The sequence below is a fragment of the Chiloscyllium plagiosum genome, unplaced genomic scaffold, assembly GCF_037043375.1.
Source record: "Chiloscyllium plagiosum isolate Xiang-an unplaced genomic scaffold, Cpla_swu_hap1 HiC_scaffold_21, whole genome shotgun sequence".
NCBI classification, from domain to species: Eukaryota; Metazoa; Chordata; class Chondrichthyes; order Orectolobiformes; family Hemiscylliidae; genus Chiloscyllium; species Chiloscyllium plagiosum.
Genome location: NW_028270159.1, coordinates 35,373,328 through 35,396,258, shown reverse-complemented (window position 1 = coordinate 35,396,258; position 22,931 = coordinate 35,373,328). Strand labels below are relative to the sequence as shown.

The 22,931-nt window shown below is 37.3% G+C and overlaps 1 protein-coding gene across 18 annotated transcripts in view; it reads left to right on the top strand.

Moving 5' to 3' along the window:
* The window catches only part of tncb (tenascin Cb), a 295,874-nt gene that overhangs the window by 224,650 nt on the left and 48,293 nt on the right, over positions 1-22,931 (top strand). For 5 of the 18 annotated variants that reach the window (XM_087998505.1, XM_087998504.1, XM_087998503.1 and 2 more), the window contains 6 exons: positions 917-1,180; positions 5,997-6,263; positions 8,434-8,829; positions 9,850-10,236; positions 18,520-18,828; positions 20,771-21,034. In XM_087998505.1, coding sequence (XP_087854631.1) covers positions 917-1,180; positions 5,997-6,263; positions 8,434-8,829; positions 9,850-10,236; positions 18,520-18,828; positions 20,771-21,034 — 1,887 coding nt within the window. The remainder of the gene's footprint in view (positions 1-916; positions 1,181-5,996; positions 6,264-8,433; positions 8,830-9,849; positions 10,237-18,519; positions 18,829-20,770; positions 21,035-22,931) is intronic. The other 13 variants (XM_087998508.1, XM_043719941.2, XM_087998511.1 and 10 more) reach the window with 10 other exon arrangements.

Below are 22,931 nucleotides of genomic sequence, written 5' to 3'. Positions count from 1 at the left end.
TCAATCAGTAGTCTAGCCCTCATTACATCAACACATTACCTTCTTTGAAGTGATTCTGGTCTCTCAGAATTACTTCACCAGAAGTCAATGAAAACAGTCAATGCAACTCCCAAACTTCAAATTGTATCCATATGAAGAAATAGCTTTTTAAAAAAGATGCAGATGTTTGATTGTTAATGGGCACCACATATTGTATAGAAACTTTGCAATAAACGTCATTCCACCTGGGAGGAAAAGTTCCATCATGCCTCATGATATTATCACTCATGATTTATAAAGAGTACTCAAGTAAATGGAATATTAAAAAAGTTTCCTGTTGTGAACATTGTTTAACACATTAAGTATAGGACAATGGACCTGAGACACCAGACAACAAAGATATTCGTACCATGAAAACAAGCTAGCACGTCACTGTCAAGTCATCCATCAGGCTAAAACAGTTATTGGGAAGCTTTATGGCAAAAGTTATACAGTTATTCACTTAAACAATGTGAAGTAAGCTGGGAAATTTCTTTGAGATCGCCAAATTACAAATTAGTATTGCTGGTTACACTTTATTTTCTCTCCAGTTTCTTCTCTCATCTAGTGTCTCTTGCTATGAATATTCAACAGCTGATGGTTTCTCCGCAGCATCTCACGTACATATGAATTTCTTTGCTGTCAAAAATGAATTTCTCAGCCTTTAGATAGCAGTGCACCAAAGGTTAGTGGTGAGACAAAGACCTTGGCTGATTTGTTTCCCCTTATACTGCTCAGATGTGCAGTAGCCAGTTGCTTTGGTCACACTACAATAAGATCAGTGTACTCAGTACAGAAACTGGGTTAAAATTGAAGAGTGTCTGAGATGGCAAAGTTCCAGATTGAGTAGTATCCCCTCAAGCCCAAAAAGAACTGCATTTAAACTTTGTCTCTGCAGACTTGGATAATCCAAAAGACTTGAAAGTGATGGAGACAACAGAGAACACAATTACTCTGACATGGAAACGGCCACTGGCAGCAATAGACCATTACTACATCATCTATATCTCTTCCACTGGTGAGAAGAATGAGGAGATTGTGGCAGCCGATGCAGTCTCCTACATTCTGACTGGGCTTGTCCCTGCAACTGAGTACACCATTATTGTTATAGCACAACGAGGTAAACAGAAGAGCAGTGCTTCCACCACCAGTGCTTCTACAGGTAAGGAAGAACTTTTGAATGCCATCTTGATCTCTTCACTTTTTATTTAAATGCTAAATGTTTTATCTGTTTTGTTCTTTGAGTGACAAACATTTCAAAAAAAAATCTTTACGGAGATTCTTCCACCAGTGTTACTTTCTTTTGAAAACACAAAGATGGGATTGTCGAGGGCAGTATTAACTTAACCTGCCCATTACAAAACTGAGCATGATTAGGTGCAATGTTATTTTTCCAGACTTCCTGGTTTTACAGAAGTCAATGGAGCACAATGCTTGAAGACGTACTACCATTCTCCTTTCCTTCAATCTGATCCTGTCAATTTCTAAATCAGCAGCAGAGATTTTAAGGGCCCTCTCTGTGTTTAATTTACTAATGGAAATAATAAGAGGAATTGTACATTAGTCCATCTGTTTTTGTGCAATAGCTATTCATTTTTCAAACATGATTTGAGTGATTTACAAGACCCGTCCTTATAATCTGACGCAAACAAGTAATAAGTGGGACATTTAGTATGTTAATACATAGATATAGTAGTGGAACTTGCATGGTACCATTGTAGTGTGTTAAGAATCAATCACACATGTTCAATTATGAAACCTTCCAATACAATTATCCTGTAGACAAGCCCAGCTTGCTGGTGGCGAATCTTTGCAGAGTCAATCCCAAGATGTAAATGCATTTACAGTTGGAATATTTGGTTGGACTCATTAACGTTTACATTTAATAATCAATTGTTTGAGCAACATTAAATGGAACTCAAGTTACAGTTTAATTATATAGAATGTACTACATATCCCATATTAGAAAAGAGAGCTGGGTTACAGTCCTTATGTCTGTGATGCTATGGAATAAGAAATGCTAGTACAAACACAATTCAGGTATTATTCATCATTAGAGTTTATGCAAGCTTGCTAGGCATTGACACAGGGGCTTTTAAAATTTAAGTAAAATTGTGAAAAGAAAGCTCTATAGGTAGATTAACATTACATTTAAATAAAGGGAACAAAAACAAACTAAATTAACTATACTACTATCTTGTGACTGTGTAAAACAGTGCAACACAGAAGATTTATTAATTACTTGTGCCAAATGCACCACATGGTGTTGGAGTCAAACTTACCAGCCAAACAAAACAGAGTTTTATGTAGTTTTCTCTTCTGTATGGTATTGAACAAATTCAATGCTTTGTAAGCATAAGAACAGCTCCCTTATTCCACTGAACTTTCATTTTTGCAGCTTGTCAAATGTTGCAGAAAGTGGTAAATGGAAATTATTTAAAGTAATAATAAATTATTATTCCTAGTTCAGAGTGCCAGACGTAGAGTCTGCAAAGAGTTTCCCTTTACACACACTCCAGAGAAAGCTTTCTCTGGTGTAGGATTAAAACACTGTCGTTTTTCTTGTTGGGGGCTATGCAACCTTGACCTTTGAGCATATTTGAAGACGCAGTTAACGGAAATGTTCCTCTGAAGCTCAGCAGTTTATACAGGGGTGGTTAATGTGGCTGGAATTTTCTAAAATGTGCCAAAGTGACCAGGATTCCACATCACCAAATTGTATTCCACAAATTGTCACCCTCAGCCACCAGCAGTGGCCAGTCTTCGAACCCCCACCCTCACAGTGAGTACTAGAGCGAATGCATACAGGGAAGGCAGAGATTAGGTAAAATTTCCAATTTGTGTAGAGTAGTTATGGCTGCAGCAATTGAGTCTTCTCAGCGTATTGAGGGAACGTCTGATCACAGTGGATCCTGATCATGTCTGATCATCAGGTGAGACAATTATGGCCTCATGATTCATATAGGTTGCTGACTCTGGGAAACAAAGTTCACACATAGATGGGGATACTTTGATAATGTACCATAGATCATTTGTCCATGCTGGACAAACGGCAAGAAGTAGTCAATGAAGAGAACTTAATAAAAACAAAATTAGGAGGGAAAGGAAAATAAGAAATGCATAACAAATGGAATAGATTTGCTCTTAGTCTGCAAACCTGTATTTTTCCATCGTTTGAATACATCAAATTTCTAATTTAAAAGCAATACTGATGCATATATGAATCTCCTACCTCAACGGTAGGTAATTATTAAAATTAAAATCCTAATGGGTAAACATCTGCTTTGTATTAATAAAATTGGCAGCTAAAACTCAATAATTAAACTTTCTAGATAAACTCACAACTGGTCAAATAAACAAATTTATACTTTGATTTTTGCTGTTTTCCCTTCTAATTTTCGTTTTGCATTTTCAAAGCAAGATGAAGTTGAATTATTGTATTTCTCATGTTCAGTGTCCTGTAAGGCTTTTTTGAGGGCTCATTGTACATGTTAAGTTATACACAAGTTCCTAACTCTTTACATATTGCATCCTCCACCACTTCCCTTCAAGTTACTAAAATCATGTTAAATTCTCAACTTCGACAAAATCCCATTGAGTTTTAATCTATTTTTAACTTCCCCATAAAGCAGAGAAACAATCTAATGGATAAACAATGAGAACATATCATGTTTTAAGCCATTTTGATACAGTTTAGGGGTTGATCTGGATTTATGAGGTTTGGATATTGATCCTCTCCATCTGTCTCCAATGTTACCACACAGGCAGGCAACACCCCAGCTAAACCAGGCGGGACGCTTTTGAATTTATGTCCTATATTGGTTATAGAACCCCAAATACATTTTAATCACAGCAGGAATGGGGAAGCTAGTATATTGTTCCTAGATTGATGCATAGTTATAGATGGTCAGAAAGATAGAAAGTCTGTTGGGTTGTTAATTTATTCCCTTTATCAGTTTATGAAGAATAAAAGTAGTCAGTAAAACTTTTCAGAATTTAGTATTAGATCTGTCCACCTCCTGCTTACTACCCTGTATTCCAGCCTTCTATCTTTATAAATGCACAAGAACTTTTTCTATGGAATGTGAGCATTGATAGCTACTCATCCTTCTTGGCTTGCTTGACCATTTCAGAGGTTAAGCAAGTGTCAACCACATTGCTATGGATTTGACAATATATGTAGGGCAGACAAGATATGACAGATTTCTGGTAGATTTTTCAAAACAGCCAGTTAGAATTTGATGGTCATCCTTAGTGATGAGAGTGTGGTGCTGGAAAAACAGGAAAATTGAAGTTTCAGGCATAAGCCCTTCATTAGGACACTATAGCACCCTTCACCTCTTGTGGAACTCTCTCAAAATCCCCTTTCTGTTGTTTCTGATGACTCCTAACAGGCAGCCCTTGACCACCAAGTTATCTACTCTCTGTAATCATGATGAGGGATTGATGAAACGTCAATTCTCCTGCTCTTCGGATGCTGCCTGACCTGCTATGCTTTTGCAGCATCACATTCGACTCTGATCTCCAGCTTCTGCAGTCCTCACTTTCTCCGAGATCATCATTAGTGAGAGGAGCTTTGAATTCCAGATTTTATTCATTCCACAAGACATAGTGGTATTTGAACCTAAAAACCCCAAGTCATTAGCCTGTTCCTCTAGGTCGCCGACATACCACTATGTCATCATCTTCCCACACAGTTAAACCAAACCTATGTATCTCGACAAAGTACTATTAACATAGGAAAGATCAAACACTTGTTTTGTGGAACCTCAATGAAAAGGGTTATTTATTGGCCCTGGTAAATAAAGTTGTTATCTCACTTGTCCCCTGTGGCACCCTTCACCATTACTCTCTCAAAGTCCCCTTTCTATTGTTTGTAATGACCCCTTGACCACCAAGTCATTCACTGTCTGTAAGCACTCTGCACTTCCACACACCCATTTCAGACATTTAAATATATTTGCTTCTTGAGCCATGTCACCTACAGCATTCCAACTAAAGTAATCTTAACTTACTAGAACAGGATCCCAATGGAAACCAGTTCCCTGTCGGAATCCACATTTCATTCACTTCCACATGGATTCAGGCAATGAAAACTGAAAACTTATTAAAGGACAATGTTAGGATACTTACCAAATTAAAGAACAAAAATTATGAATCTCCAAACCTCAAAATTGAGAGAAAATGCAGAAAAGACATAATTCTAAGAAAAATATAGGGAAAAGTATAAGTGTAGGGAAAAGTTTAAGTTGGATTTGTGTCTCCAGTGTTGAAGGATTTTCGCCAGACAGAGATCAATTTGCTGTTTATTTCCAGCAGTTGTTGTTGTATTTCTATATTATAGGACAGATTTTGTGAGGAGTAACGATACATATAGCTTTGTGAAGGGAAAAGACCTTCTGTAACCTGGCACGATACTCTCGCCAACAGATAGTTTCACAGTTTGGACTTTTTTTCACCTGTTCAATTCTTCAAACATTACCTCAAACGAATATGTGAGAATTTCAAAATAATTATTTATTGCATTTTTTGAGCTAGGATAATTTCAATATTCTTTCAACATCCCAAATGTACACTCATTATTTTGAGAGTTATTCACTATTATCCTTGCCATACATGATTGACATTTTTTGATTAAAGTTCTATTGTTCGATCGATCAAATGGTTTTGACAACACTATTTTGTAGGGCGGTAATGTAAACTGACACATTAAAAATATTCTTCTATTTAGCTACCATGTGCACAATATTTCAGTCCAAATGTAATTATTGAGGTGTTCAAATGTAATTATTGAGGTCTCCAAGAACTGTGCATTTTCAGTAAGTATTACAGAAATGAAAATGGCAAATGATCAATCGAAAAATGTACACCATGTACATTTTTAGTTCACATTGTCACAGTTCAAAGGAATATATATCATGAAAGTATGACCATATGGATTCATTTGCAATTCTCTACTCTTTAAAAAAACTCCACAGGCCTTGAAGCACTGCGAGGTCTTAAATTTTCTGAGATAACTCCCACAACTACCTCAGTGGCTTGGGAAGCTCCTTTAGCTCCCGTTGACATGTTTGTTGTGAACTATAATCCTAAAACCCATGGAGAAACGCAGCAGGTTATTGTGAAGGGAGACCAGACTACAGTTGCTCTCACTGATCTGAAGCCTGCCACTGAGTATGTGGTGACGCTTATGGCTCTTCGAGGCACAGCAAGAACAGAGCCCTTGGTCGGATCTGTCACTACAGGTACTTCACCAAATACTGTAGCTCCATCTTAGTGTTGTTTATTGATTGTTCAGGTCGTGTGCTTGCTCCTGCACGTAAAACTAAGGGCAAGCTATGCGCTGCAGCATATTTCATGAATCCTACAGAAGAATAGGATATACTGGAAATATGTGAGCTTTCCCAAGGTTGGCTCCCTCCACCTGCTTCCTGCCTGGATGTAGTCAGTAGAATGATAACCTTTCCCACTCATCCTTCCGTCATCAATGGTACTGGCATCAACTAAGCATTTCAGCTGGAACTTGCCTAACTAAACATAAACTACAATCGTTTTTAACAAAATGACATCTCTGTTAATCTTGATACAAGTCTGCAAATAGTTTGTTGACTTTGCTTAGCATTGCCCCATGTTAAGGTTTAAGCTCCCCATAAGCTGTTTACAATGTAATATGTGTAAAACAACTAACATATTTCACCATGAGATTGAAACCTTAGTTGAAACTAATATAAAATCAATGGATTGTTGCTTTTTCCAGCATGAAGGCCTTGTAGTACTATTGAAATAAAAAAAACTCTATCACGGAGAGTTACTTTAAAATCACTTATTTCAATAGCCACTACTAGCTCATAACATTTACCCATATCTGTGTATATGCATAGATGCATGTAAGCAATAGCAAACAAAACTATGTATGGAAAAATGCTGGTGAAATTAATAACTTATTTGATATCAGGAAAAGGAATTCTTTAATGCTACTGCAATTTTGACAAGAGTAAGCATAAGAGTCTGTGATTTTGCAACTTTGTACCAAACTGGATGTGAGAAGTTTTCAGGTAAAAGTATAATTCCATTCAAAAATAGAATTGACACCATTTTGAGCTGGCAAATTGGAAATATACTTATGAGACAATTCTAATATTTAAACCTCTGCAGTGCACTTCCCATAAATGCTATTGTGCATTAAACAAGTTCTGCAGGCAACTATCCCTGCTGTGCCTACTGCAACAGGAAAATATTTTCAATTAAAATCAAAATGGTAAAGATAAATTACAAAATGACATCCTCTGTATTATTAATTTAATTATCTTGCAGTTATTTCTATTCTGAGAATCTTACATTACAATATTTCACTGAGAATCTTGAGCTGTTTCTCAATGCTTAAAGAAATGTTGCTAACGAATCCATAAAGCAGAGAGGTAGACGTACGTAATTTAAGCAGACTTTTAAATCTTGCATTTTACTCATAGTACTAAGTACTATGAGCAAAATGTTCAGAAACCCCAGTTTTCAAATGATTACTGAGTAAATGGTGCACCCCTCTTGGTCCCTGATCTTGTTGTTCCCAGGGTTGTCCACATCCCAGCTCTCCGTTTACTCAGACAAGTGGTGTCAAAAGGGTCAAAATGCCTGTCCTGCCAAAATCCTGGACATGACATTCCCATTCCATATTTGTGCCATATGCATTGGATCTGTCCAGGCCTTGCAGTATTGGAATTTGTTATCCAAGATTTAGCTTAAGGTACCCATGACATATTTTCCTATCTGACAATTCCTGCCATAATAGGGTTTAACTTTGCTCAAAAAGGAAGGCAGACCAGGCCTGGAAAGGAGCTGCGAGAAGGTCCTATTTCAACCTGGATATCTAAAGGTGATGAAGGACTTTTTAAAGTAAATACTATTTATGGTCTTCAGCCCTGACTTGACACCATCCCCTGACCCCTACACCCTAAACAGATTGCCATCTGTTTGGGAAGTCCAATGTTGGAGTGCCTCGTTCGTGGTCAAGCTGGAAATGGGACAGATGACTTCCTCATTAAGATGGTTCCAGTACACCCATGCCAACATCAGGCTCGTATACAGACCTACATCCCATTTCCAACCCCCACCAATTTTCAGGGAATAATTCCATACTGTTGCAATCAAAAAGCAGGCTGCTTGTTTCTAACACTGTGCTTTTGTTTTATTTCTATTTAAATAGGTCACTTGCAGGAACCAAGATGAAAACTAATTCATTCAATTACATCTTTTTCAGGCTATTAACTTTATATTTAAGAACTTTAATGTAATCACTATGATTCCAGATACAGCATCTGACAACTACTTGTCTTTAAACAATGTACAATAGTAACAATTTTTCCTCCTTCAACTCTACTGAACAGATTTGCACTAAAATATTTGAACTGCTTTTTGTAGCAATGTTGGAGCCAGCATTTACTGATACTCTGGAGGAGGCTATCACTCCTTCTCCATTTGGAAGAATAACGACTCCAGTTGTTTCCCTGATATTAGAAGCATCTGTGCCTGAGTTTTCCGGGACTGGTGATGGTGAACTCAGTAATCTAACTGTTTCTGATGTAACTTCGGATGGTGTCAAACTTTCCTGGATGGCAGAAGTAGGATTCTATGACTATTTTATCATAAAGTATAGAAGTGAGCTTGGAAACGATGATGAGACAGAAATCTCCGTGACTGGTGATGATTTAGCTGCTGAACTAAGAGGCCTAATGCCCTCCACTCCTTATAAGATATCTCTTTATGGAATTGCTGGTGGTCAACGCTCAGAGCCGCTGAACATTATAGCTACCACAGGTATTCAACTTTACAGTTTTGTCTGCAGACTGCCTTTCAGTTTATAATGATGCTAAGGTCTTCTAAAACTGGTGTTGCATTGAGGATCCCGGCTACTATAAACAGCTAGTTGTGCTGTTACCTGCATGACCTAGCATTAATGTTCTCATCAGCACGTTGCCACAGGTTCAACGGAATAAATAGGCTCCAGCTTGAGAATGAAAAAGCATGTGCAATAAGAATAGAAATGACGCCAGGCCGCATGGCTTATTAAATGTTTTGAGAGCTATTGAATGGGGCTTGTCTTTTGTCCTAGTCCTTTGTCATTTGTGGAATGTTACAGGGTCGTTGAGCAGAGGAGTACAAAGTGTGTGAAATGATGTTAAAGACAGCATGATTAGAGGGACGATTGTCCTCTGCTACTTGCTTGTTGCAGGATTTAGAGACTGTTTTCGTCTGCGTGACTTGCATTGTTTAGATTAGAAGAAAGCAGAGGTTAGAATGACATAGATACAAGCATGATGTTTGAAATCTTACCTATGTTTATTAATACTGTATTGGTCATTTAAACCAGTCTACTCCTCAATTCTGAATATGTGAACTTGCTTAATTCCTCATTTCCTTCAATACTAATTTCTCCCAATATCATTTTGCCCTTCATAGATAGCTGGGTGCTGGAATTTGTAGCAGATGCCTGTCTGAGAAATCAAATGCTGCTGCTTGAAATTGATGTAGTGCAATGACCAGTTTTACCTTTAAGTGGATTCCACATTGCTTCCAGTTACTGTTAAAGTGATAGCCATTCATTTGCAATATTTGCCACCATTTATAAAATTGGCCATGGACATTAAGCTCAGCTTCTACAGTCAATTTGTGACAGAACTTTTCTTTTACAAAGCTAGAATTTAGACAATAAAATACTCGCAAACCAATACATGATATTGTGTAACTGGAAGCATGACCTTTTGTTAATGTTGTTTTATTATTGTTCTGTTGATGACATAGCATTTTGAAACATTATTCCTTCGAAATTATTTTTAGCTGTCTTAAACAATCCAGTTGGCGAACTGGTAGATCATACCTCATCCCTCACTGCTCGGCTGCACAAAGATGGAAGTTTTAACCATGGGCCCTCATTTGATTCAGAGAAAGGGGTATTGCATAGTAAACTGGGAAGCCTAACTGTGGTAAACGCAACTTCCAAAAGTATTAAGCTCTCTTGGACTTTGCAAAATGGATCTTTTGACAGCTTTCTTATAGTGGTCACAGATTCCACTGGGCTATATGGACCACTGGAAATGGCCCTAAATGGTGACTTACATAGCACGGAGGTAACTGGTCTCTTGGATAGTACACATTATAAGGTATATTTATACGGATTTGTGGGAGACTGGCGTTCAGATCCCTTGAATGCAGAAGTCACAACAGGTATTTTTTCTTTTATTCATAACCTTTCCCTGTACATCTCTCTTCCTGTCCTCATTTTGTAACTGTACAGAATCTTCCCCCACTACTCTTTTACAATAATGTTGATCAGAGCATGCCTTCACATATTTCTTCAGTACAAAACCATTAACAGCTGTGAGGGAAGATGGCAAAAGCAAATACATCAGTGCCATAAAATGTAGTCCTTGACACATTGTTGGATACACTATTTATCATGTGTTTAATGCACAGGAATTATACATCGATAGGGATCTAGTGTTTGCACTGGATAATCCCAAACTTCACATTTAGATTTGGATACCCCTGACTATCAATCAAAGTAGCATGTTAAAAGTTTTTTTGGTAATACAAATGCTGAAAAAAAGAGACATGTTGCTCAAGGTTTTTGTATTTGCACTTATCAGGACAAATGCAAGAATGTAAAATTTCAATGATCGCAATAATTTATAGTACAAGAAAAAAGGTGTTGATTGATTAGCAAGTTGACTCTGACCATGATGTGGAGGTGCTGGTGTTGGACTAGGGTGGATAAGGTCAGAAGTCACATGTCACCAAATTATACATCAGGTGACAAAGGAGCTTTTTCATTCTCAGAAAGCTTGTGATTTCAAATAAACCTGTTGGGCTATAACCTGGTTTCGTGTGACTTCTGACCTGATTAACCATTGCTTTGCCATGTAAAAGGTGCCTATAGGCTCCTAGATAGTTAAAAACAAGGCCAAGGCTTAAACATGTTCCTTTGCTTACAGCAATAAGCCCTATGAATGCTTGTATGTCTCTTCTAGTAAACCAACTAATTGCATTACAAATTCGACTGATTATCTTAAATTGGCTACAAGAATAGCTACAAACACATGCAGGATTATTCATGTGCAGCCTAATCATGGAATCACATTTGAAAACAGACATTGTGTTTTGGGTTTTGTAAGCACAGACTCAGTCTGTATTCTGCTTATTAGAAACAACCAAGAACACGCTGTTCGATTTGATCAGCCAATCACTGGTACATATCCTCTTTGCACGCTGACATCATATTGGCACAGAAATTTGCATATGACATTGTTGAATTGTCTAGTGGGATGAATGTCTTTTTGGACTGATGTTCCAGTGATTGACTGACTGACTGCACAGCATGGTACCATGTAAAACCAATGGAATATAATTAGTCCAACTGAAACATGATGTCAATGAAGACCAGTTGATGTAGTTCTTAGTTAATAATGGAAGTGAAATATCTAAGGGTTTTGCGCTATAATAAAATATTACACTGAACATATTAGGATTCATTATATGCAAGTGAATATGTACTGTACATTTCCAATAAGGGTTAGAAATGACACTGCTCATTTACCTTTGGTAAAACTTTAGTAATTTGAATCTACCATTAAGATAATTAGAAACTCGAAAGGTATAGATTTAATCCAACGTTTTATGTTGGCTAGTCAGATTTGTTAAGCCCCGGGCAATGATTCTTAATGCTCGCATTAATCTTAATTCATGAGTTCAGATATAAAGTGGATTTTTAATAATAATCAGTTAGCAGTGGAAAATCATGCAAAGAATAAATTTGATTTCCTCGCTTTTCATTTTACTGCTGTCCCTCCAGTACTGAAGAGATCTGATCAAGTTAGAGGCCTTGATTCCCCTGGCAGTAGCTTTCTATGTCGAGCTCCAGGATGAGTATATGAATTCTCTTGTGTGAATTATCCTCTTATTGCTTGATGAGAAAGGTTTGGCTTCTCTTGATCATCTCCCCAAGAGTGAGATTCAAGCAGACTTCACAGAATCACGTATCAACCTATACCTGTGCCACTGTGTACAATCCATTCAAACCTCCATAAGCAATACTGCAACCAAATCACCCTCATTCCTTTGAAAATCAAATCCCATTTCAAAATGCTTGCGCATAGATGATAGAGGCATATAATTTAAATGCTTCTTTTTTTAGCAGGACAGCAAGGTGTAGATTATTTTCCCATTGTCAGAAGTGATCAGATGGTATGGGGCATTTGGAAGTTAACCTGAAAATGGTATTGCTTCATCTCATGGCTATTATCAAAGCATTCTATTTAGAATATGTGGATATCTTTCATGCCAGCTTAGACCTTTATGTGTCGCTAAACAACTTTCAAATTGCTCGACTTCTACAATCAGAAATATCAATGAACAAATCATTTCTGTTGTGGGGAGCTAGCATCAACCTGACAATATCAGCACTTTCACAAAGAAATCTTGAGTGTTATCAAAAAAGTGTATGAGTTTTGTCATGAACCTATGATTAGAGAAAACAGTCAGACCTTTAATATTATTGAACTATGTCAAAGTTGTAAAGATGAAAAGAAAACACAAGCAGTGAATCAAGGTTTATTAGATATTTTTCTTCCTTTCTGCCTGATCGTTTTTGACCACTTTGGTCAGACACATTAAAGCAATTTATTTTAGTTTCTTTGAAATCAACTTTCATGTGGCTAAATCAACATTCCTTTAGATCAATGGTAAACATGTAGGCTTGATTCCCTTTGGTGTTGCAGGGGGGTGCAATTTATATTTCTTACATCATAGAATCTTACACTGGTGACAGTGGAAAATAAGGCTTTTTGGCCTATTAATTTTCTGCTCGCTCTCTGTATGAGCAATTCAACTATTGGCACTCCACAACCTTTCCCCACACCCCTACAAATATTTTTTTTTTAGTTTATGAACCAATTCCCTGTTAAATACTTTAAATGAAGCTGCCTTGACCAGACAGTTGGGCAGTGCATTCCAGATCCAAGCCACTCACTCTACTGCAATCACACCAATGCCCAGTTGAAGTTGCCTTAGAAAATAATGCCCTAGCTTTTCCTGTACCAATACTAAATGGAATGCTAATTATTACAATTATGAAACTATTGAAACATGAAGTGTTAGTTTTCCCTTATTCAAATATAAAGATTTAATACTTTTATGCATTAGCGTACTCCAACATTCACTTTAGCACCAGTGAGTATAGCTATGAAGGGAACATAACATTGAAGTGGCAAGAGAAGTAGCTTTGAAATAACAATTCAGAATCTGGCATTTGTTCAAAAAGCTTGTAAGGAAAATCCAAGCAATTTCAGACCAGTCTGTCAGTCACAGTCACATGGACAAATATGAATTATTTAGGGAGAGGGTTCTCAAGCTAAACCATAATTAGGTAATTTGATGAAGTTTGAAATGATTATAGAGAGGGTTGATGAGAGTAATGCTATAAATATGGTGTTTCCAAAAGGTATTTGATACAATGCCATACAATGGACTTGTGAGAAAAGTTAGATTTCATGAAATACTGAGGGTACTCCGCACCTGGATCCAAAATTAGAGTGATAGGAAACAAAGCATAATGGATATTTATCAGCCTAGAGGAAGGTTTGTTGTTGGAGTCCCAACCTCAGATAAGCCATGATCCTATTTAATGGCAGACTAGGTAAGAGGAGTCAAATGGCCTTCTCGTGTTTCTATTTCTTATGGTCTTATAGTTCCCCAAGGCTCAAAATTTAAACCCTGTCTTTCCCTGATTGAATATAATAGACAGTTTCAAAGAATGCAGATAACACAAAACTTGGGGCAATGTTAAACCCTGAGAGCAGTGTGGAACTTCAAAAGGACATTGACAAGTTGGTGAAGTGGGTGGATGAAGTTTACTGTGGAGAAGTATGAGGTGATAGTTTTGGAGCAAAGAGGTAGTTTAAAATAAAGAATACTATTGTTGAGAGTGTGCCTGAGCAGAGAGACTTGAGTGCATAACTTCTGAATGAGGCAGTAAAGGTGGCAGGACAGAAGAAAAGAATGGTTCACTAAACATAATATTCTAGAATCTGTGAATAGTGGCATAGAGTTCAGGAGCAGGAAGATTATACCATGTGAGACACTAGTTACACTGCAGCTGGAGTATTGTGTACAGATCGGAGGGGGGAGATGGGTTTTCACATTTTAGGAAACGTGAAAACATTGCATAAGTGGTTCGAAAGAATAATTTCAGAGATGGGAAAGTTTGGTTGTGAAGATAGATTGGAGATGTTGGGACTGTTTTTTTTGGAGATGAGAAAGCTACAAAGGGATTTGATTGAAGTTTCCAAAATCAACCCACTCCCAACTGCACTGATCAATCAATGATTCCTAGGGTTTGCCTTTCTCCCAGCCTTTGGACAGAGTAGGTAGGGAGAAACTGTTCCCACTCATGAGCGGATCAAGACCATCAGATTTGCAAAAAAAAGTACATATGAAGTGAGATTTAACTCCTTCACACAACCAATGTTTTGATTCAGGAATACATTGCCTGGAAGTGTGGTGGAGGCATGTTCAATGGAGACAATTAAAAGGGTGTTAGATGCTTTTTAAAATAATGTACAAGGTTACAGGAGCAATTGTGAGGATGGAATTAAGTCGTGACACCCATTCAAGGAGCCAGTGCAAACACAATAGGCTAAATGGTCTCTTCCTTCACTATATCAATTCTGTGATTGGTTACAAATAATATTTTCTGGACAGCAAATATAAAGTGATGGTGTTTTATGGTCCCAGTTATAATAATACCAGACAAGCCAGATCTTTGTTATGACCTAGATAGTAGATCATAATCTTTTTTTACAGAAAGAATGTACAGAAGAACAAAGGATAAGATAATAAGTTGCAGGCTTTCCAGAGTTGAATAGAAACAGCTCAAAAATAATACATATTGTGCAAACTTGACCAAAGAAAAATTAGTAATAATGGTTAAAGAGGTATACTGAACAGGTACAATAATAATATTAAACAAGACATCATATACACAATGTAGGCTTTAACAATTAGGATTAACGTGGGATAATAGAAGTTAACAAACAGTTGTGCTTAGATATCCCACAGGCTGCAATGGCTGCAGGTCATTAATGTGATCAGCATAGATCCCAGCCAGATGCTCATGGGGCTGTGGATCACCATCTCTTATTGCAAGTTCAAGGGAGTTCAATTCTTCACTTTTAAAGATCTAGATTTAAAATATCTGAAGCCTATCCATCTTGAACTGCCACAACTTCTCATAGCTTAGTAGTTCAATGTCTTTTCCCAAGACTCTTCAAAATTCCTAACACTACTCCCAAACATCCAATTACCAGCACTGTTTCAACATTTATCAAACATTTAATTTAATTGAACTTCTGCTGAATTTCTCTAAGCTCCAACATTTATTGGTTGAAGCAAACAAATGCTCTTGTGGTCTTCCTTTACCTCACTCCCCAATTGTACTAATCATCATAGACTCCCATTATTCCTAGTACTTTTCCACAGTATGACTCTCCTGAGGCTAGTTATCTCGAGTCTTCCAAAAGCAGTACCTATGCTGCCCGGAGCCACTTCTTCTGCTTTAGTTCTCTTCATATTCCAAATTCCAATGAACCCCTCCCAGCAGACAAATGCTCAGATACATGGAAACCAGAGAAACTTCTTAAGCTCCACACATCTCCACGATTATACCACCTGCTTAAGACTGCCCTTAAATTGACCTTGAGGATTGATTGAATGTTTTTAAGCTAATTTAATTATGACTCACCCGCACTGTCTTTACTATAAGCTTTGTATGGACCACATCCTCAGTTAAGTTAGCTCGCCTACTGATTTTATAATTTCATCTCTTCTTTGTTGATGCTGTTAAACAACCATTGGCTACCTTCTGAAGTACCTTTTTTGTAGGTATTCTGGCAATCATTAAAACCCCGTATTTTCATTACCTTACCATTCTAGTTCTTAACCTCTAAATCAACATACCCTTGACCTTATGAATGCGTTCGACTTCAAAGTTCTTTCATTCCACTTATTCCATTGTCTACTGTTAAACCTCAATTCTGAAAGCTAAAATAAATACAAAAATGCACTAGTCATAAACTAAATGTTCAGAACAAGCAAATTTCAAGCAGAAATTAACCCTAGGATTCTGGTTGTCAGTACTAACAATTTGATTTTTACTCTTACACTTCAGGTAGTGGCTGAGTTATTTCAAAATTGCATGTCATAAAGTCCTGAACAGGAAATTATATTTTTGAAAATGTGCATGTAATTGCAGGTGACTTTGTGAACTGGGTTATTAATTGGATAGGCAGTAGAAAGCAATGACTAGGCATTAATGTGGAGATCCATGGGATGTTATAAGTGGTGTTCCTCAGGAGTATGTATTTGAGTCTCAGCTTTTCACCAGGTGCATAAATGAGTTGAATGAAGGAGTAAAGAGGTGTATATTTGAACTTGCAGAGGGCACTATGTTAAGGGACAGTATATGTAATATAAATGGGAGAATACAATTTCAAAGACAAATAGATAGACTAAAGGGGTGAAACTTTGGCAGAAGCAATTCAATTCAATGTGGGAAGAATGGGAACATATACATTACTTAAATAAGAAAGACAAACCTGAATATTTTCTTAACACTGAGAGACCAGGGACTTCAAGAAGCCAAAGAGAGCAAGGTATCCATATAAATTAATCACTAAAACTGGTACACAGGTTTTAAAAAGTAATCAAAAAGGGAAATGGAATGACGTTTTTATTGCTGGAGCAGTTTGATTTGAATTGATTCTGCTATAATTATGCTACAGACCTTGGTTAGACCCCATCTGGTGTAAAATAACACAAGATAATTCACAGGAGAATATAAACAAATGTTGACACCAAGGCACGTGATGAATTATGCGGGTAAGCTTAAACAGAGTGGTTTTAAGCAACATTTGAAAAGACATAAAGAAAGTGAGAATGCCAGAGCTTAGAGCATCGGCAGCTGACATGATGACTCTCTTCCCAGAGGCTATGAATACCAGATCAATTGGAGTTATCTAGATTCAGGTTGACAGATTTTCGTTAAGATCATCAGGGGACATGGAGAATAGGGAGATGGAATTAAAATACAGATCTGATGGAATAGTATAGCAAGCTTGAGGAACTGAACAGCCTATGTCTCGCTCAATTTAATCCTGATATATTTCTCCTTTGGAGATACATTTGCTAACAATTGATCAATATTTATAATTCAGAGATTAATTGTGGTTCCATGATGGACAGTTAAATAGTGAGGCTTCCAGTCCAGAAAAAAATCTAATTCAGTTCCCAGTATAGATTCAGCTTGCTGCTCTCATTCTGGGCATGAGCCAGATGCTCCAGTTGGCCTCAGTAATAGTGGCCTCAGGAGGAAATCTCAGCCAGGCTTCCCATTTCTAATTGCTTTCCAGTGAATTTAGCTGAAATTCATGTGTGGGTGAATGCCAGGTGATGGCAGGATCAAGTTGTGATGCTGCCTCGCACTCTCCATGTGCTCAAATTGCCTGCCAACATTCACTGTCTCAGTTCACACAGTGTAATCACACAGGCCAGGTTCCTGAGGAGTGCTGATACTCACGGAACCACACGTTGGAAAAGGTGTGTGTCATTGGGTAGATCAGAGTTTGTTATTTTTGAGAAATGACTGAACAAATCAAAGACAAAATAGACAAAGAACTGCTGATGCTGGAGAACTGATACAAAAAGAAACAGAAATTACTGAAGAAACTCATCAGTTCTGGCAGCATATGTAGAGAGAGAAAACGGTGTTAACATTTCAGGGCCAGTGACCTGACTTCAGACCAAGACAAAATGAAGCCTTACGTCATAAAATGGAATTGCAGATGCAAAGAAAGAAAACAGAGAACCAGACTTCCATAGAAAGGAATGGCTCTAAAATTGATGCTTCCAGAAGTGTGGATTAGATTAGTATTTAAATTTGTGTTGCAGACATTTCGTCCCCTGTCTAGGTGACATCCTCAGTGCTTGGGAGCCTCCTGTGAAGCACTTCTGTGATGTTTCCTCCGGCATTTATGCAACGCAACGTCTGCAACACAAATTCCGAGCTCGGCGAACAGAACCACAACAACGAGCACCCAAGCTACAAATCTTCTCACAGACTTTGAAAATTAGTATTTAAAATTTTAAGTTTGACTGTTGTAAAATGTCAAGATTAAATTACCTTGCAGCAAAAATATAAACTTTAGGGGGCCCTTTCTTTCCTAAAACTTTGACAATGCACTTTTCTTTAATTTTTCACAACTCAGTAAGAGATCATTCTATATAACGAAGCTTTTTGTTGTCAGAGTGGGGAATGGAATGTGACTTCTGATGTATCGTTTCACACTTCTGCTAACCTACGGTGGGGACATTCATTGTGCAAGGGTCTCTCCTAATTGACCAGTTTGTGAAAAAAATTGGATCATCTGGTTAATTCTAATCCGCAAACATCTATTACAGAATCCTTTGACAATACCACCACACATTCTCCAATCTCAGGAGCTGCCAAGCCAGAGAATCTTCTGGTAAAAAATGTAACTTCCAACAGCCTCGAGATATCATGGACAGCGCCAAGTGGACTCTTTGATAGTTTTCTTTTAATAATAAAGGATATTAATGGATCAAGTGTCCCTTTGAAGATTTCCCTACCAGGTGATCAGCATACCACTGATGTAACAGGGCTGGTAGCTGGCACTGAGTATGAGATTGATCTTTATGGAGTATTCCAAGGCCACCTCTCGCAACCATTGAAAGATATTGCAAAAACAGGTATTCCTTAACATCAAACAGTGTTCTCTCATCAATGCACCACCTTTCACCTCCTCCCCTTCATTGTTTAGGAGATGATCAGTCTCCAATATTTTATTTGCATTCCGTATGCTCTCCATCATTCATTGGCACAACTTCCTCTTCACCTCCAGTCATGCTGAGCTCCAAGTGGTACCATTTAGGAACAGGAGAATTTGTTGCCTTTCTGCATGTGAAAAGCATATACTTCTAACCCTCTCATCGCTTCCGCCAAACAATTTATGTACGCTTTCTGTCCACTTTGTCCAAATGCTACATGGCATGGCACTTTATGGTATGTTTTGGGACATAATTGTTCTTGGCCTAGTTATGTGAGGCCACTCATTGCACTGGATTGCAGCATAGAATCTCGTTCCAAACTGAGTTAAAAATTCATTAGTTTTACTGAATTTCTGGGGTCCATTTTTGAATCAAAATCTTCACAATTGTTTTTAAAGTCAGCAACTGAAAGGTTTTCTGAACATATTCAAAGTGAACAGCAATTTGAAAAGATACACTCCAAACATACAGATTCATTAAATGGGGATCTGGGTCAGTGACGTGTCATAAATAAAGCTGATTCTGTAATTCTTGTAAATTAGGCTGTATGTCAGGACAGGGCCTTTGCGACATGTTCCCTTAATCTCAGATACAGAAAGTGTTCCAGGCACCTCATGTAAATCAGCTGAAAATGATCGGCATTGCATGCAAAAAACATATCTGCTGTTTTAGAATTTTTTAGACTTTCAGAATTTCCTCAGCAGTTTATTTTGACTTCCCAAAGGTGCTAATTCACACTGCACAGACAGCAATGCCCTTCAGTGGCAGATCTCCATGTGTGAACCCCAGTCAGGAAAGGATTGATTGGTTATTTGACTGAATAGGATATCATTGCAATTATGTCTGATTGTGCCTGCTCCCAACAGCACACAGCTAAAGCTTTCATTAAAGACTATTTGACAGGGATCTAAGCCAAGACTCTGGTCCAATTTCCTTCCTGCCCCAACTCATGAGTATGAAAGCCAATTATAGAGATGAGGCAAGTCACCAGGAACTTAACATTCACATGTATTGACTATCTGTCAGAGAGGCTGACCGACAATCTGGATGTAAATTCTAGATGATCACTCCTCTCCCTCATCCATTTGTGTTATAAATATTTACAATCCAATTTATTGCGCAAGTCCACAATGTATAGTGACGTTAGAAATTTCTCATTTGCTTATAGATTAGACCTTCTGTCATTACCAATAATATTATTTCTTGGCTAAATACATTTCAGTACTTATAAGGAATTTCCAGAATATAACATGATCTATTTTATGTCTTGGGATTGCAATATAATATATATCGTGCCACTATCTCTCTTTTAGGACAGAGCAATAACTCAAGCTGATTGTTGTGAATGCATTATAGTTTAGTGGTTGGAAAAATAGCATCTGAACATTACCTCATTGCTTTGGACATTTTTACAAAATACTGACCAGTTAATGATTAATTTTCCCTTTCCAGGATGAAAGGATAAACTCATTTGAATGTTTTGAAATAGCTTTGCAATTGTACTATGCACGTACTCTCACTGAATATACTCTTTTGCAGGTGACCATTTCTTTATTTTTTTTTAAACACAGTGGTACTGAATGGAATTATGCTGCCTTTGTCGCCATCATTTCATTCCATACTAATGCTACCTCATTACCTGGATCACTTTTACATTCTCACTTACCATTCATTGCATATGCATTCAATGTGTTTTCTGTGTGTTAACTGTGATCTGCTTCAGGCCTATTCTTTTCACCTCCGAATAGTTAATGATTCATTATCTTCTAGACTGCGCGATGGCATGTTAGTGATTGTAGAACTTTATCTTGTACAGCTTCGCAGTTCGTAATTTAACATTTCAAAATATTTATTACCTTGCCAGAATCTGAACTTGAAAACTTAATGGTCTCGGAAGTTACCTCCGGCAGCTTCAAACTCTCTTGGACAGCTGATGAGTCCTTTCAAAACTTTGTTATAGATGTTAAAGACTCTGATGGGTTATTCGAACCATTAACATACACAGTACCAGGTGATCAGTATTCCATAGACATCCCGCATCTTCATGCTGCTACTGACTATGAGATTTCCATCTATGGTATAAGTCATGGTCAGCAAACAAAGCCACTATACACTGAAGCTCAAACAGGTATTTTGGTTTATTTATTTTCCGCTTTCTTATTTTTCCTCAGAAATGAACAACTCATCCATTGATGGCTTTGCATATTTTTTAATTGCACAATATACCTCCAGTTTTAATTTATTACTATTGCAGGTCCTATGCTGAAAAGCAGAATGGCATATCACCTCCCTCAAATCATTCACTATTTCATATTTGTAGGAAATGGTCTCACTGGATGCAGCAATCTTCAAATATTCCAAGATACAGGAATGCATGAATTGTCACAACATTTTACTTACTCATTGCAACAATTAAACTTCTATGCATGACAACAGAAAAAGTGTCAAATTCTGCATTAGCAGAGATTCACTTTACTAGCGATGTTGACCTTTGTTTTTTGAAGGCTTGTTGCCTGAAGAGATCGTGAGCATCTGAGTCTCTGTCAAAATGGCAAACTACCTTGTGTTGATACAAATGGTTTGGCATGATCTCTGGCTATTTTCTCGTGGACTTTGATAACCTCTTTCAGTTGTGGGGCTGCCATCTTTTGCTAAAAGCAAGAAGGTGGGGTTATGATTGACGTTCCAATTCCTTTGTTGTGTCTGAAAGTTGTTGAAACTTTAATCAATATAGTCTTAATGAAACACAAAGGTGGGATTTAATTTAAAATAGACAAATTTGGCATTTCTCTTCAGGTCAAATTTTCTAGAAATCATTTGAATTCTGATAGATGGCACCCCCTACTTAAGAGGACAACATAGCTATTTAACTATTAAGCTTGTATTTATAACACCTAACAGACCTACTGATCAAAGTATTATGATTGTGACTACAATGTTTTAATTGCCCACTAACTGTTCATTATTGAATGAGATCTTTGGCATTACCATAATCTTATTTCCTCTTTCTAGTTTCCAATACCATGGAGCCAAATGAATATTAATATCAAGTTATTAAGTCTAGTCATTTCTAAGCCTGTTATTGCAAACTATAGAGCTGCATGAAACATGTAATTTGTAAAATATTGTTGGTGCTTGTGACAACAGACTGAAATATCTGATTGCAAGGTAAATGAACATAGAATATCCTTCCTTAAGCCAAATCCAAGTCTATTTTCAATCCTCCTTCATGCGCACAAAAATATAACTAAAATGAATTACCTTGGTTAAGATGGATTAATAGGTTTGCAGTTCAAAGAAGTATCCATTAAATAAAATGCATTTATACATTACTATGCTTTAATTGACCTTTAATAATGTAGAGTTACATTGCATTAGTGAAAAGCTGTTACTATCGTAACAGATCCACTTAGTTTGAATTAATGATGGCGACTGTAATACATTTGCACCATGCTAAGCCTAACTCCTGTTGATTTCTCACATAAATAAAGCATATTGCTTGCTTTACACATTGCACTGAACCAATGTGCCATTCAATTATTAATTTGTCTTTTCCCAGTCCTTTATCAAATATTTTAGTAGTCAACAACCTGCTCCTGGATGATAATTACTGCTTTTCCTCCTTTCACTCTATCTTACTTTGCTAAAGTTTTTCACCATCAGTGGCACATAATTCAACTGATTCCAGTCGCACTGGGAAATCTAACTAAGTGGGAAACTAAAATAATCAGCAAATCTTTTCAGTACAAAAATATCGCAATGAAATAGATTCTACGCTTCCCCAAGTTAAAGTAGTTCCAATCTGTGTGGAAATTAAATCCAGTAAAATGCCCCCCCGTGTCACTGCTCTCATACAGTTTATTTTTATTTATTCATGGGATGTGGGGTCACTGATCAGGCAAGCTTTTATTGCCCATTCCTAATTTCCCAGTGGGCAGTTAAGAGTTAACCACATTGCTGGGGCTTTGGAGTCACATGTAGGCCAGACCAGCTAAAGATGGCAGTTTTTTTCCCTAAAGGGTGTC